Raw genomic sequence first — 16,826 nt, 5'->3', positions numbered from 1 at the left:
AATATTTATGTAGTTTTCAGGCAAAACTGCCTTTTTTTTAAAATCTGGACATTTCTTCCAACTGCTGTTCTTCCTAGACATACTTGCTATTCGTGGCATGCTGTTGCAAATTTTTAAAACTTAAAAGCTAACGCCAACTGTGCCACAGGAAAGGACAGTGTGGTGCAAAACTTGCCCAGCCCAAATTGCTAATGGCCAGCAGAAGCATGCTTGCAATTTCACAGCACAGCATGCCCTCACAGTGTATGCAGTATGGCAGAGGCAGCAATCTCCACGTTCAGGGGACTGCAGGAAACAATTTGCACCTTGTTTACACACTAAATAGCCACATCTCTGTATGGGTCACTTAAACCACTCTGCATTATTTTCACTCTTTGCTTTTAAAAATATACACAGAAGTGTTCAGAATCCTTGTTAAACCTTTCCTTGAAATGTAAATCTCTCAGTAGAAAAGTTAAATAGAGCTTTTAGTGATGAGCACTGAGGAAAAAAATATCCTCAACAGAAAGCCGCCCCACTGTACTCTAGGTTCAAAACCTCTTAAGTTGCACTTTGTAAAGACACATTTTAATAAATTAACATTTATTGAAAATACCACATTAACCTTTATTTTGCCCATTTGCCCCAGTGCAAAATTAAAGCTATTTAACATGTAAATTGTAATAACAAAACTGCAAGCAGCTTCATAAAATGAAAGACCAAATACAGTTATAATATGATCAGACTCTTTAATCTGGTGGATAAGGTACAGTGGGGTGGAAAGGAATAATCTGTTTTAGGGTCTGATATACAACTTATCTTGTAGTTTTAATACATATACCTATTATTAAAAGCCACTGTTTAGCAGTACAACATGCATCTAAAAATTGACAATATGGGGCATCATCCATTAAATATACTATTTGTAGACAAGAATCAGTAGGGATGGGAAAAAGATTAAAATAAAAAGCACCAGGGCTCCACAGCCCTCCTAGAATGAAGTATTTTGCAGGGAGAATATAATGCCATTTGTCAGTGCTCTACCACAACATGCCGTAAGGACTAGCATTTGGTCCGTTTCCTGCATGCTTGCTGTAGAAATGCACTTCTTTGGAAAAGCAACCATCAAGGCTTTGCAAATGCAGGGTTACTTCAGACACCCAGCTTATTGGCCTGGGTGAGGACAACTTTCAGAACAGGCATGAAAGCAGAGGTCTCGCTGAAGTTGCTGGTGCTGACTATGTGTGTGTGGATGTTCAGTCCTTCCTGGTAGTTGCGGGTTTCGATGCTTTTCACAATGTTGTGCAAACCACTAATGATGGTTGGAGAGAGCTGCAAGGAAGCCAGACAAGGCAGGTCAGCAGAAAGAAAAAACAGTGCATACACTAGTGAAAAACAGAAATCTCAAGTACACCATTTGGCCCTCAGGAAGGTGCAGCAATTAGTTCCTTTCTTTAAAGACAGCCATCTTCAGAGCTGCCCCACACTGGGAACAGTCACTGCAAAGTCTAACAGCAGACTTCAACCAGAACATACCTTCTCTGCAGTAGTGCAAAGCCCTGCAAGCCTTCACTGCCAGCCTCTGGATGCAATTCCCTGAGGTGGGAGACCTGCAGTGACAGACTGTGGCACATGAAAAACCTACCAAGCTTTTATGCCTTTGGGGTAAAGTTAATTGCTCAGCAAAGATGGCCTGACAATGACAGGATTAGACCACTCTAATTCTAAGGTGCTAAGAGATCTAAGCCCAATCCTTTATTCTGCCACAGACTTCCTGACAGGCTTTAGAAAAATCATGAAGTCTTCAAAAGTGCTTGCACACCTGCCTTCCAGTGAAGTCACTGAGCCTCCAACAGCTAAATCTTCCAGGGTTTTTTTGAGGCCAGGCTGCATGCGTGTCACTTCCTGCTGGGAGGAGGCAAACTTGCTGTGTTGGCTCATTGTGCCAGCTGCTGGGGACAGGGACTCTCCTGATGCATTCATTGTAAGGAGCTCTGCTCTTTGGCTCAGCACAGTCCATGCACAGCACTATAAAACTCATGACATTACTCTCAAACTCTGAAGTCTGCACAGGTACTTGGGGCCAAGCACTCTACCTAGCCGTTTCTGGGAACTGCATGAAAAAACACAATAAATGGACTTGAAGCATGCTTCCAAAGAACAAGCACCTGCTACATATTGCAGAGGGGTCCACACTAGTTCTTGGCCATACCTGCAATATTTGGGGGGGGTGTGGGGAGTGTGCAGGTAGTAGTAAAACAGAACTTACTGTCTGTTCCCTAAGTTTGTCATATAGAAACTCCAGGCGTTTATTTGCATCATCTAGTTTCCTCTTGGTTTGCTGCAAGAGAAATAAATACATTAAACCACAGCGATTTTAAGAACACCGTATTGATCTGGTATCATTGCAAAGAGGTCCACGCAGCACATGAAATTCCTTTCTCAACAACATTTTCCTAACACATCATTTGAATTCTTTGCTCTGTACTCTTCTCCCCCAGTTTTGCTAGGAAAGACCACATGATATGACTGTAGTTCTCCACATGTTAACTGCTCTACTGAGTATAGAGTATACTACAGAGTATAGAGAATAGTAAGCTGTACTTCTACAGTTTACTATAGAAGAATAGTAAACTGTAGAGGTGCATCTCATAAGCCACTGGTCATTTGCAAAACCCACAGTTATAGCTGATATGGAAAGTGACAGAATTCTGAGTTGCAGCACAAATTTTTTTTCTGTGGCTCACTGGCAAAGCATGATGATAGCTGGATAAAGTTATTACTGGAATCAAGCATCCAGCAATGTCAATGAGAGCTTGAGGGCACATGCAGTCACTGAAGTCTAAGTACATACAACTCAGCCACCATTTATGACAAACTGTTTTTCATTATGTAATGAGTAAAACCAGAAGTTTCTAAGTTTTTACTGTCAACAGAAAAACTAATAGCCTAACCCAAACTGTCCTTACAGATCCTTTGTACTTCCATGATTTTATATAAAAGTAAACCACCTATTGATGCGTTGAATTATTTTGCCACCAAAGGCTCTTAAAATAACCCCAGTATATTCCACCTGGAGTGCCACAGCAGCTGATGGACAAATGCATTTTTATCCCCCCCCCCCTTTTTTTTTTTAGTAGGGGAAAAATTGTTTTTTACCCCCCCCCCCCTTTTTTTTTTTAAAAACAACCAGCCACAGAAATTGAAGATTTTAATCCAGAATAATAAAATAATAAAATAAAGCATCAAGGTGACAATTACAGAAGCACAAAAAAGAAGGCAGTCAACAGCAGAAGTGGCATCAGCGCACGAGAGTAACGGAACTTCCTTCTAAATCATTACGTACATCAATCCCTCTTCACTTAGGCTAGTGCCATTTCCCCTGGCAACTGGAAAATGTTCCCAGGATTAAATAATTGCCAAGAGAGAAAATAAAGCCTATGGGAATGCTCTAGCTCAGGGGTAAAGACAGACTGGTGGCTGCCTGTTGTGCTAGAAATTAGGGAAAGCTGTTTGGATGGCAAAGGGCATAAAGGAGAACACAGCACATGGATCTCAGGCCACGTGTGGAAAACCCCTCAACATAGTTGTCAAGGAACTGAGACAAGTAAGAAAAAAGTGCCCCCAGGAGCAGCAGATAAGAAACTGGCTAATTCTTTTGGACTGGCTAACTCAGAGAGATACATGACTTTGGAACATTTGTTTCAAAACCTGTGAAAATGCATACATGCTGTTTTAATTTTACAGATAGCCAACTAGGGCAAAAAGGAATAAATTGTGTTTAGTAAACAGCAAGGCATCTTTCCAGCCAAAGGAAATTAGGTGGAAAAAGTGCAAACTGGTTGTTCTTCTCACTCTTTGCTTCCTGTTCCCATTTTCCCCCCTTCAGAATGTAATAATTGAGTAGTGTCTGTGTTTGTTCCGACGATAACTGATGTATACAGTCAGGGTGGTGTGTCTCAGTGCTACGTGCCAGAAACACTTGCTCTACCTCAGAAAAATCAGAGACACTTAACAGGAAGCAAGCAAAATATGTTGGCAGAGCAGAAAAGCAATCCCTGGGAGCAGATATGAACTGAATGCTTTTGCCTCCTTTTTATGTCTGGGAGAAGGGGCACTCAGAGGAAGAAAAGTTCAAAGGGTCCATGCAGTATATGACTTCTATCTCTGCACTGTACAGCATATCCTTTAAAGAAAGGGTTTTGAGGGACTGAATGCTACTGAACCTTATGAGGTCTGTCCAAAGAAAGGTCTATGGCCTCAAAAAGCTTCTGTAAAGGAACGCGTGGGCATGTCCACCCTGAAACTGCTGGGTTGAGACCCACTGGGAAAATAAGGAGTACATATATGCAAATGTCAAGTCTAAACTACAGAGCCAGGTGAAACTGTACAGCAGACAGAACTGACAGCAAACGCCCAATATACTCCTGCAGCCACTGCCACAGAGCCCTCAGGCAGCTCAGCTCCCTGTCACCGTAACAGGAGTGTGAGTCTGTGCTGCTGACCGAGCACATTTAGCGCACAAAGCCCTCTGCACACCACCAGCCTGTCTTCATCATCCACCTTTCAGCATGTGGCAGGCATGAGCTTAACAGTCAGCATCTGGGCTTTGGGAGGGATAGAGTGTTCTTTACTGACTACTGGAAATAAATGAGAAGCTTTGAGATGGATGGCTTATTTACAAAGTACTGACTGTCACAGGAGATGTTTTGCCTATCCAGCTCCAGTGGTCATGTTAAAGCTCAACCTTTTACTCCCTACTACCCAGTGTTTCCTTTTGAAATGAGTCTGTTATCAGAAATCACAAATCACAGATCAAAATCTGATGCATGTACTCGTTCGTGTATGTGAGCCTTGGCTCAGACCTGGCATAATACTGACTGCTTCCTGCTCTGGATTATAAACAGCAGTTAAGGAAATGTACAGGGCACGCCTCCACAGTAATCACGTGACATAAGGAAGGACAGCCCTTTCTAAAGGTTTTAGAATTTTTAATTTTATTTATTTTTAACCATCAACATCAAAACCTTAACTGTAACCAATTCCAACCTCCTCCTTAGAAGAGAGCAGCAGAGGGGGCTGCAACAGATTAATCCCCTGCCCAAAAGCACCACCATCATACTCTGCCCATGCTGTGGGCTATAAGGACCAGAGTGAAAGTGCTCGGGCAGCTGGGCTGTGCTCTGGCCCCAGACTGCCACATCCTATGTGCATATGGCTTTTCTATGCATTGCTTGTGGTTGCTCAAAGCAGCCTTTAGAAGGAAAAAGCCATCTCAGGAGGGGCTGTCATGGCTAACTGTGCTGCAGGTACCAGTGCATTCACCTAAACACACAGGTACTCTGGGAACATCGCAGAGACCTACCGGATCGGAGGCAGACAGCAGGCACCTCTGGATAAGAGCTTCAAATGTCGTCTTCAGAATAAGGTGCTCCTCAGGGATGGGCTTCTTGGTAATTTTCTCTGTTGGCAGTGCCTGCACATGCTGAGAAACAGGGAGCAGGTGAGGATTTTCCAGGTCACTGTGGCCACATGTTGTTTTCAACTAAACCAAGTGGCATTATTAGCCAGCTTGGCACAACTCTTCTTTCTTCCTGTAGGTGTGTGGAGGTGACATTATCAGCATCTGCTGTTGCTCCCTCTGAAAGAGCTGTGAAGTTGCAGAAGGAAGCAGCTTGTTGGCCCATACTAACTAGAGTATTAACTGCAAACAGGCAGCGTTTAGGTGGAGATTACAGTAGAAAAATACCAGCATGGTGCAAAGCTAGTGACTAAAAACCCTGCAGTACACTTTGGAGGTACAAGAAATGCCTGGCCAACAGGATCCCAGCCTGCAAGGCTCTGCCCATGTACAAACCAAAACTATGCCATGCTGGGGCTACGTTACCTGGATGGCATTGCCAATTGGGGCCCCAGGGGCCCCCTCTGTACTGGGTTTGGAAACAGTGGGTGGCATGATGCATGGCCCCAGTGGCTGGGGAGCAGGCAGGTAGCCACCCTGCAGCACCGGCTGCCCTGTGGGGAGTTGCAGAGGCTGGAAGCTGGGTGTGCCAGTGGGTGGTGCTGGAGCTGGAGGCTGCTGCATCTGAGACTGTGGATCTGCCAGTGGGTTCATGATGGGAGAAGTGATGGGAACTGGAGGCAGGAAGTTATCAGGGACCTGGGGAAAAAACAAACAGTGCATTTATGCTGTCATGGCTGCTGCAAGCAGAAGCACACAACACTCATCTCCTACAGACTTCCCAACCCGCAGCAATTGAGAGCTCTGCCAAGCAGAGTGCTGAGCTCCCAGGATATAAAAGTAACGGGGACAGGCAATACATGATTTCAGTCTGGCTAAGCAAACCCATTCCTCTGGCAGCAGCTGCACAGTAAGAAGCGCCCCAGGGCAATAATGTCCTCCAGTGTTTCCAGTCCTGTGTGCTCTGCCTGCTGTCCTGCCTGCACAGGGCAGCAGCAGTCTGCCGAGCCTGCCCCTGGCCACAAGAGTTGACTGCAGCAACCTCAAGTCAGAGCCATTCTCCTTCTACGAAGGGCAAAAAACTGAGGTTTGGCAGACCAGCACTAACAGTTTTCATTAGTACAAATCTTCTAACTCACACCTACTTCTATTCTTACTATTGGGTCACTATATTTAGATTTTTGTGTCTCATTTTAAAGGGTACGTTTTTGTCCATGCGGTACATAGGTCACAGCTAGCAACACGGACCAATAAAGCTTCTGAAAGCCTTTCAAGCTTCTGGCAAACAGGTTTGCACTAAGACAGATTATGAGCACATTTCAGATTCATCCCTAAGCATCTGCCAGTCTTTACACAGGGGTGTTTCAGAAACATTTGGTAGAGGGAAGAAACAGCAGAATGAGCTACTGGCCTTGGCCACACATCATACAGGAATCCAAACAAAAGAGAGCTCCCATGGGAATATGCACATTTCTTTGGGCATGCATGGAAAAGAGGAAAGATTACAGAACCCTGAGTGCTACCATGAATGAATGAGGCCAGAATTAAGCTAGCGGTTTGGGACAGTAAGAAAAATATTCCCAATCCAGCACCAAAGTCAGTTATAAAAGCAATGAATCACAGCAATAAACTTTCGAGTGGTGGGTAAGTTCTTAGGTGGAACACAGTTGCAAGTTATGCTGCGACTTGAAATGCCAGACAGTTCTTTTACTTTACAATAGCCCATGTGGTTAGTTATTTTATAATATCATAAGCCACCTCTTCATACAGTGGGCATAAGGGAAACAAACAGAAACATTTCTGACAGAGGTTTGTTAAATCCCCAACAGGTAGTGCAACAAACACAACCCCTCATTTAGAAGAGGGCCAACCCTCAAGCCCTGTCTATGGCAGAAATTCTGGCTATGACACACACACAGAGCAGTAGCAAAAACCCCGTCTGCAGAGGGCAACTTCTTGAGCTCTCAAGGCCAGCAGTTATTCTCACTGACAACTTTCCTTCTTCTACTTAAAGAGCCTGAAGCCCCGAAGGCAGCATGCTGGCTGCTGCATGACAAACGTCCCAGAACCAGGACAGTCAGGAACACACAAAGCATCCCCTATCCATCTTCCAGAAGCGTCTTAATATTGAACTGCAGAGAACAAAACACAAAGGGTAAGGGAGACTTCTGCCTTCACCCAGACCTTATCTTGCTTGCTCTAACTCTTTTTTTCTCCCCACACTACACACTCCAGACTGACACTTGCTTCGCAAACGCACCAGGCTCAGACAGCAGCGGATGACACTGAATGCTGTGGAGATACACAAGACGAGAGCAGCACCAGGGGATGAAAAGGCTTACTCTCCTCTGTGCCAGGTGTCCCCAGTTATTCTGTCTTGCTACAATCTAAATCTGTTTTGCAAAACTACATTGTGTCTATCACGAAAATTATCTTACTCTCAGCAGATCTCTCAGGGTCAGACCCTTAATCAGGATAAATTGCTTTCAGCTCCAGCAAAGTCAGTAATCTATAACACTTTGCACAGCCTCATCATTTCACATATCATCTCCTGCAAAACTCATCTGCTTTATGCAGATGAAAATAGTCTGAGGTATTTTCTTCCCTCAAACCAGGATCAATGTTGTTATTAATAACCACAAGTTTAGCAAAAAGCCACTATCTCTTTAGAGGCTTAAATATTTTGAGAGAGAGAATGCATATTGGAGAGGCATAAGGGCCATTTCTGCTCACAAGGTGCAGCTTTTGTTTGTTGCTAACCCTTCTTTTTCCTTCTCCTGCCAATGAGTTTCCCAGGAGCATCTTAAATTACTGCTTTTCAAGTGGTCAGCACTCAATTGTGTCAAGACAGGATTTCCTTGAGTACCTTCTTCTTCTTGGCAGCTCTGTTCAGGGCAGGAGGGTCATTCCAGCCATTCTGAGGCCCTGGGACAGAAAGAAAACAGAGACTGTAAGTACCTTGGAGGAGGCAGAGCCTGCCCTCACCTGCCTGCTGCTCCGCCCTTCACTGGGGGCCAGAACGTGTCCTGTGCCAGCCAGAGCCTCTCAACATCAGACCCTTTGGCCTCTGCACCCACTGTGTAGGTTTGGTGTCTTGACCAAGTGGTCCAAGTTTGACAAGAGTCAATTTTTTTTTTTAATAATTAACTTTTTCTTCTCATGCAGGAAAAAAACCAAACCTTGAGCAGATACGCCATTTGAAAAGGCAGGCAGTTGCCTACCATGCCCAAAACAGAGTTCTGCTCCAGACTGTATATGTGAAGACAGCTTCAGTTACTGGTGAAAATTTCTCCCATCATATGAGAAGAAATGAGAACCTGTTTTGAACATTTTTTCCCCATGATCACCTTAACATTATATTATAAATATTAATCAGCAGCAGAGATGTCAGAAACCATGGATGTGTAAGAACACCATTAAGCTGCATCCATTTCCCAAGAGCTGCTGCTGCGATTGTGTACAGTTAAGACATGTTCCCCAGCAACACAACACAGAAAGAAGAGGCATAAGAGGCAACAGGAGCCTTAAACATTTCAGGACAGATTCACCCAGCCACCCTGGAGACACAAAAGGGCCATAAAACCAGGTTTCCCCTGCCAGCTACAGCATGTTTATAGGTGCTTTGTGTCCCAAAAGCAGAGCAGAGCTGCTGGAGCAAGGTGGCAAAATTTAGCTTTTTGCACCAAGGGCAATTTGTTTGAAACTGGAAGCACAGAGGATGTCTGAGCAGATTCACTCAGAGTCAGGGGTGTTATTCTGTACCAAATGTTCTGCTCTTCCAAGAATGCACGCTCCACGCAGCTGCAAGATTTATAGGCCAACACTAACATTAGTGTATTAGGAATAGTTCCCTATTTCAGCATGGGGCACATTTAATTGGGACCACAGCATTATATATCAGAATTACCATGGCCTCACTGAGTAATCAGGATTTATTGCACAAAGCCACAAAAAGCCAACAAAACAAAATCCCTGCTCAATGGACTTTTTTACCACAGTGTAAATGGACTTTTTTACCACACTTAGCAGATGATGAATTCACCTTAAACAGAGCTTATGAGAGAATCAGAGCTTACTGCAGAATTTGCTCAATTTATCTGAAATTTCATTTGCTCCTGAGATTTCTTAAACAAGTTCCACATATAGAGCATGTAAAAGGGGTAAATAAAAACAATTAAAAACCTCTTTCACATCTGCTTTCTCTTTAACCAAAGGCAGTGCCCCAGCTCCTGACAGCCATGTGCCCCAGGGGCTCCTCTGTTCCTCCCTATCCAAAACACCCCCAAGTATTTCTGATATAGGAAATCTAACTTCTGCAGTGCTGACAGTGGTAACACGTTAAGAATATCTCCCAGACTTACTGCTGTTAATTTCCTGGAATAATTTGCTTTAAAAAAGGGAAAACCAGCATTTGTTTCTGTGGTTAAAAACTCCAGATATGTTATTGGTTTTAATTAAGGAATTAAAAATTGGTTTGATTAAAGTAATTGGCAAATAGCATTGCACTTAATGTTCTCTGAAGAATGTATGCATTATTGATATCTGTTCAATTAATTTCATGTAGTGGCTGTACTTATTTTCAGGTTAGGTGGTACCTAGTTCACCTGCAAAGGGAGAGGCCTGGTCTTGAGTTGGTAGGCTTTCTGCAGATAAAATGCAAAGAGAACTAAAAAAGATTTTCTTCAAAAATAACAAAACAATTGATCTGTAATTTTTGATTAGCAATTTAGTTTCCATCAGCATGAGAAGTCAGGAGAAGAAATGCCTAACCTCACTACAATGCCAGTTTAGACACAAGTCATTTGTCCAAACCACCCTCTAGAATTACTTTTGTCTGCCTTCCCTGAAAACAAGCCTGCTGCTCTTTCCATGCAATAAATCAGTCTTTCTAGTTGTTTCTAACAAATGTTGCAGAGGCCTGGCCCACATTCTTATCTCTTCTGGTGTTCTCATATTTCTATTGCTACCAGCCAGTGCAGCTGACAGACGATTCCTCTTAGCAACAATCTTCTCACCATTGGTTTACCATTCCAGAAAGCTTTTCAGGAAATGCTTAAAGCACTTCACTCCAAGGTGGACATCATGTATTTTCCCAAATCAAGGTGCACTCTCAACTGCATCCAGCCCAGCAAAAAAAAAAAAAAGTATGTTCACACACCCATGTGAAAAGACACATTGCCTGCTGAGACTGAGCAACAAATCCAAAATGGCAAAACACAGACAATAAAGTCTTTGCCATTTCAAAGAGAAGAGGAACATTGGAGATGAGAACAACTGTCCCTGGGATTGGTCTGATGCGCTTATACTTCTGGTGCAAACCCTTCCCTTAGCTCAGAATTGCTCTATCATGATTTCAAATGTGATTCAAGACTCTGAAAACTGAAATTCACTTGAAAGCAGGTTCAAAGATCCTTCTTTCACAAAAGAAAGTGAGATAGTTTGAAAATGAAATTAAATGTGAGCTTTTCTTGCATACTGGAGCCCTAAGAACAGCTTAACATACTGATGTTATATGCACTTGCAAAAAAACAGAAGATATTTATAGAACTGTTTCTTTAAGTTCATCTTTAAATCCAAGCCAGTTGAAAGGTCAGGTGCTTTTCAAGACTTCAAATTGGAGATCTTTTTTCCTTCGTCCCTTACCCCTGCCTATAAATGAATCACATTTGCAAAGTGAAACATGATGTTCCCAGGTTACATCACCACAAACAAAAGCACACCACTTCAAAGCCAAGATCAGCATCACTATACGCTCTGCACTGGAACATTCACAGTTACAGGTGAAATCTACTTCTGGCTGCAGATTTCTGTGATTCTATGGGATCTCATGCCAAGGCATCATTCACTAAGCAGTGCAGCTACTCTGGAAAGTATGTTGGTGGTTAAGCGTATTAAGCATGTACACTGTCATTTCTGCATTTACAAAGCAAGGGGGTTTTTTCCTTCTTGCTTATGTGTTTTTTGAAAGGCATAATCTAAAAATTGGAAGAGGACAGAGTGTGCTTTTCAGAAACCTCTTCTCTTTTTTCCATAGTTCTCCAGCTGCAGGCAGCAGTTACAAGCCAAGAGCCCACACGCATGAGCCACCTGGCCTTGGCACCTCACTGTGCCCTGGACTCTACCTCTGCATTTCAGCCCAAGGCTAGTGTTTGTCAGGAATCAGAGATAATGCCTAAGTTTGGGTTCCTGAAGGTTTGATGCTTTGTACTGGCTGCCTTCTCACCACAGCTGCTGGGAAAAACACAAGCAGCACTGATAGTTCTCAGAAAGTCTTATAAAAAGCCTAGTATGGACAACTTTTAATTTTGATAGGAAATATGGCAAGGCAATGCAGATAACGACTGCTTTAATTCCCCTTATATTAAAATGACATAGGCAAGATGTGTTAGACTACTGTCTATGTGGATTACTCAGTTTTACAAATTGACCAGTATTGTCATTAATGATGCTAATTTCTATTGTCCAGAGTACAGAGCTTCATCCACTCTGAGCACACCACATGGACTAGGTCACTTCACCGTTAATGCAAGAAACTTAGCAAGTGACAGATCTGAAGTGCCTGCCAGTGACGCAAGTAGAATAGTAAAATGGATAAGAAAACAATTTTCTTGTTCCTTGCATTTATTTGGAGGTGCAGAAGCTATGCAGTCTGCATTATAATGTACTGCTTCACACCCAAGGCCTAGAACCCTATCCAACACCTCTTCCTCTGTCCAATTTAATAATTCCTCTAGCTTAGAGATACAAGTTTGACATGCCCTGTAACATGAGATCAGGAAAGGTCATGGTACAGCATGTCCAAGAACAGGGGACACCGAATCTGGCTGCAGGTTGGAGGGAAAAGGCCTCTTCTCCCCTCACAGCCCTGGTGGCTGCCCTACACCAGTCCTCTGGTTTTTTTTTTTTTGACAGAGCAAGAGACAATTTCTCCCCAAAACACAAGTGTGTGTGTGTGAAGGCAATGCCATCAGAGGTGTGGGCTCCCAGTCTCACAGATGCCAGGAGCACCTACTCATAGGACTACTGCTGTCAAGACAAAGGCAATATGCCTTTTCTGCCCTGCATCACCCCAACAGACGTTTAAAAGAGAGGAGTCATAGTGGGGTCCTTTGGGCCTGTCAGCAGAGTCAGCATCCCTGGAACATCCCTCAAATCCTGCCAAATATTCCCTCCACTCCCTACTTCCCAGATCTGGTCCTTGGCTCTCCAGCTGGACCACTTGGATGTGAAGTATGTTTATGGCCAGGTTTAGAAAAGGACAGCTCATACTTCCTGCAGAGTCTGACGTATGCAAAGCTGTTGTTTCACAGGCTGCTAAGTGAAGAGACAGGTTTGTTATCACAAGTGAAGTCACTGTCCCACAGCAAACAGTTACGTCCAGGCAGTCACAAGGACACATTAAGCCCCATGTCAGTGCATGCTCTTTACCACGTGTGCTCAAACATGCTCTTACATGTCAGCCACACACACATGCTTTTGATTAACATTCAGGAAAAAGACAGGTAAAAGCACTTCTAAATCACTTCTGATTATCTTTTAAGTTATTATCTTTTATTCTCAGCTACAGTAAACCCCAGCAGTTAGGAAAAAATAATGGAAGTGAGCTGATGCCACAGAAAATGCTGTTTGAATTAAATATACTGCCAATCCTGGGCTTGAAATGCCACTCACAAACCACGGACACAGGGACAAATTATATTTGCAAAATTGTTCTGCGAGGAGAATTGGGATTATCTTCTCTGCAGTGATTAGGAAAACTTGCTCATTTTTGTATTTTGCTCTCTAGCCACATAGCAAGCTTTGGTGCCAGCCTCAAAGTTTAAACTGACACCATCCATCCACAGTATACAACCACCTCATAACAAGACAATGCTGTAGCACCCTTTCTTTGGCAAGACAAAAGCTCCATGTTTGTGGCAAGGCCTGACTTGCAAGAAAAAGAAACTGCTCACACTGCTCAGCAAGTGGTCACTGCAGCAACATAGCCATATCATTGCCAGATGCATAAGGAAGATGACGTGTTTTAGAAATGCTTTGAATTGATTTCTAAGCACAAGCAAACTTCGTACAGAGCATTCACAAGGAAAAGGTGCTGAGTAATAAAGCAAAACCCTTCCCCTCCCTGTCTGCCCCCCAACCAAGCGCAGACCTGTTCTCTGGGATGCAGGAAGGTCACTGGTTGCAGGCAGAGTACCTGTTGGTCCAGTAGGTAATGCATAAGCCACAGAAGTTGCTGGAGGTCCTGGCCTGCCATGCTGAAAGGATGCGCCAGAGGGAGGAAGAGGGAAGGAAGAGGTGGGATTGAGGCTTGTCGGGGAGGGTTGAGGCTGCCCAGGGTACAACAGAGAGGGTACAGGGTGAGCAGGGGCAGATGGCAGGTAGGAAGGGGTGGTGTTAGGGGCAGGGTTTGGGTAAGAGGCTGAAGCAGGGACAGCGATAGGCTGCTGAGGCTGATAGAGAGCTGGTCCCCCTGTTCCACAAGAGTATTGCTGCGTGGCCTGATACGCTACAAATAGGGAGAAAAGATGTTCAGTCAGTGAGTTCATAACAGAGGAGCAGGTTTCATCTGCCTCTGCTTCCTTCTCCACCTGACTCTCCTTCCTTCTTGCCCCTTCCCCTGCAATCCACTTACCTGCCCAGCCAGATCCTGGCTCCCACAACTTTGCCTGCACTTGCAGGACTGCTCAAAACCTCAGCCTGCCACTGGGACTGGGGAGCCAGAGAAAGGATTGCTTGGCTGTAAGGACTCCCATTCTCCCCCAACAGACTCTCCTGCCCAGAGCTACCATGCCACTCAGGGTGGGGCTGGGGCACACGGATGCTGACGCTCTGGCTGTTTTCTGGACCACTGCAGTCCTCATGGTACTCCTCAGGGAAGGGAAACCCCTGCCCCAGGTTTGCACAAAGGGAAAGCCAAGGCCAAGGAAGTGAACAGCAGCCTCTGGGAGCAAATGCAAGCTCACAGCCTTTCACTAGCTTCACTGCCTCTTCTCTGCCCATCAATGCCCATTTTTTCCTCCCTGGTGCTTGTACTTTCAGTCCCCTGCTTTGAGTGCGTCAGTGCTCTGCACCCTTCCTCACTCACTTCTACTATTGCCCTTTTCTCCTCATCCCCTTTCCCATTTTCATGGAGTCCTAATCTGTGGGCAGATACCACTCAGCAGAGGAGACAAGTGTCTGACAGAGGGTGCCTAATGCCTGGACCCCACCAAGAAATGACAATCCTGAGATGTCATCTCATGAGTTTTCCCCCCCACCCTCCCAAGAAATGTGGGACTGGCTTGGCCTGAATCCTCCCAACCCCAAGGAGGGGGCTGCCTATCCCCAAGTAAATGCGGTCTCATCACCTGGCTGGGAGGAAGAGAGGAGCTGCGCTACTCACTCTGCGGGTACGTTGTCCGGCCCCCTGCTTGAGAGTACATGCTGTAATTGGATGATGTGGCTTGCTGTGGTGGCATGTTGGGGTTAACGGCACCTGGAATGATAAACCCTGGGGGAGGTGGGTTGTCTCCCTGTAAAAAAAGATTGCAGGAAAAGGGTAGGGGCAGATAGAATTTAGTCAGCAAGGGTAATGCAGTGCTGAAGCAGAACTGTTACAAAAATGATCAGTTCACATTTCAAGGCCTGAAACCACATTCCCTGGAAGAGCCACCAGCACAGGGGCAAACGTCTCCAACCACTCCAGTGCCTTAGGGCGCCCGGCGTAACACTGAAAGCACAGCCTGTATGTGCAGTGACTTCAGCAGCAGCAGAGCAGCACATACCTTCCTGCATAAGGAAGAGGTCCTTGCCAGCGCTGCCTGTTATTTAGGCAGTCCAAGAGCACCCTGCCATCCACAGCTTTCAACTGAAAGACTTAAACGTTAACTCTGAAGCTTCTAATTTCCATGGGAAAGAGGAAAAGGAAAAATATCACCACACTTCATAATGTGTGGGGCAAGGGCTGGGGGAGCTCAGGTCACACTGAGCTCCCACTCAAGGCTTTCCAGAGCCGCTCATCTGGGTTTTGGTGAAAAAATACGTAACGTGAGATGCAAAGGAGCAAAACCAGAGCGTACGTGGTAGCTGCTCCTTCTGCCTATCCATACCAGACTGTCAAGTACACAGACTACACCAGGGGACATATCAGGGTGGAGCAGGGGCTCAGAGATGAATAATGAAGGTTATACCTGTGTGTCAGAGGGACAGCCTGCAGGAGGATGGCTGGGAAGGGCAGTAGGAGTTTTGTTACTCCAGGTAGTGACAGTAGGGGCAATTCTAACCTGAATTGAACAAAGAAATACCAATCATGGAAAACAAAACAATAAAAAAAGTCTAAAGGGTTTCACAAAATGAGATGCAAAGAAGTGAACATAAAGGTATGCATGCTGGCACTTGTAACACAGCCATAAAATCTCAGAGGAAGAAGGGTAAGTGCATTCAAGACAGACAAAATCATTGTGCACTGGAGCCAAAGTGAATTGCAGAATGAAGATGAAGTACAGCAGAGATGCAGCTACAACAGCCTGTGGAGTGAGCGCAGTGTTACACGTGCCAGTGAGCCAGGTCTGCCTCTTTCATCATATTTTCCTAGTGCAGAAGCTCCCCCCAGGCTACTGCATGACGCTGAGCATCACTAACCACAGCTGGAAGTCCCAAGTTCCATGTTAAATTCAAACATCCTGCCTCACACAACAGCAGTCTGTTTAAATCAAGCTTAAGATGAATTAAAAAAGGTTAAAATCTGATATTCAGCTCTTGCACATGCACAAACATACATCTTCATGCTAATTGCTTCCTAGCCAGTCTCCCACAGCTCCTTTTCTCTGTCTTCCTTCTTTGCGACTCCAAAGCCCTTCAGTTTCATAAGGCCACTACTACCTTTCTGAGGGGACAGAAACCAAAGAACTTCTTATGCCTGTGACATCCCTGAGCAAGGGGAGGGCGTGCTTGCCCAGCAATGGGTCTGGAGTCCAACACCCCACCTGAGCACAAGCAGAGGGGAAGCTACATCCTTGAAGTCCTGGCTGGTTCAGCTGGTTTCAGTCTAATCAGTCTCTAACCCTGTGCAGTGCTGGGCTAACGGTGCAGTCCGTTGTACAGCCACTGTTAATGTCTACATAACTCATCACTGGAGTAATCTAAAAGACTTTTCCATCCCCTTTCATGCCTGTTTCTTTTCAGATAAAAAAGTTCAAAAAAACCTATGCTGAAAGGAAACTAAGTTTTAAGTACATGTTCCTATTTGGGACAGCAGTTAAACAAAGGCTGCCTCAAGCTTGAACAAGCCCTCTGTACATACTTTCTTAAAAGGAAGTCAAACACACATTTCTTTCCATTCTGGTTTATCAGCATACCACTGGGCACCTTTCTGACATAACACCTGTCTCCTTCAAGCCCTTCCTGC

General features: G+C 44.7%; 1 protein-coding gene across 3 annotated transcripts in view; it reads right to left on the bottom strand.

The window, feature by feature from the left end:
- Window positions 1-578: 578 nt before the first annotated feature.
- The window catches only part of SEC31A (SEC31 homolog A (S. cerevisiae)), a 44,509-nt gene continuing 28,261 nt past the window's right edge, over window positions 579-16,826 (bottom strand). Inside the window, exons 20-27 of one of the 3 annotated variants that reach the window (XM_010297020.1) lie at window positions 15,610-15,702; window positions 14,823-14,952; window positions 13,590-13,946; window positions 8,307-8,365; window positions 5,867-6,139; window positions 5,345-5,464; window positions 2,249-2,320; window positions 579-1,311 (exon numbers count right to left, since the gene is read on the bottom strand). In XM_010297020.1, the coding sequence (XP_010295322.1) occupies window positions 1,132-1,311; window positions 2,249-2,320; window positions 5,345-5,464; window positions 5,867-6,139; window positions 8,307-8,365; window positions 13,590-13,946; window positions 14,823-14,952; window positions 15,610-15,702 (1,284 nt within the window). In that variant the 3' untranslated portion in view covers window positions 579-1,131. The remainder of the gene's footprint in view (window positions 1,312-2,248; window positions 2,321-5,344; window positions 5,465-5,866; window positions 6,140-8,306; window positions 8,366-13,589; window positions 13,947-14,822; window positions 14,953-15,609; window positions 15,703-16,826) is intronic. The other 2 variants (XM_010297021.1, XM_010297022.1) reach the window with 2 other exon arrangements.

This window comes from Phaethon lepturus, unplaced genomic scaffold (genome assembly GCF_000687285.1).
Source record: "Phaethon lepturus isolate BGI_N335 unplaced genomic scaffold, ASM68728v1 scaffold49461, whole genome shotgun sequence".
Lineage (NCBI taxonomy): Eukaryota > Metazoa > Chordata > Aves > Phaethontiformes > Phaethontidae > Phaethon > Phaethon lepturus.
The sequence above is the reverse complement of the archived record's forward strand: the minus strand, read 5'-3'. Positions and strand labels throughout refer to the sequence as shown.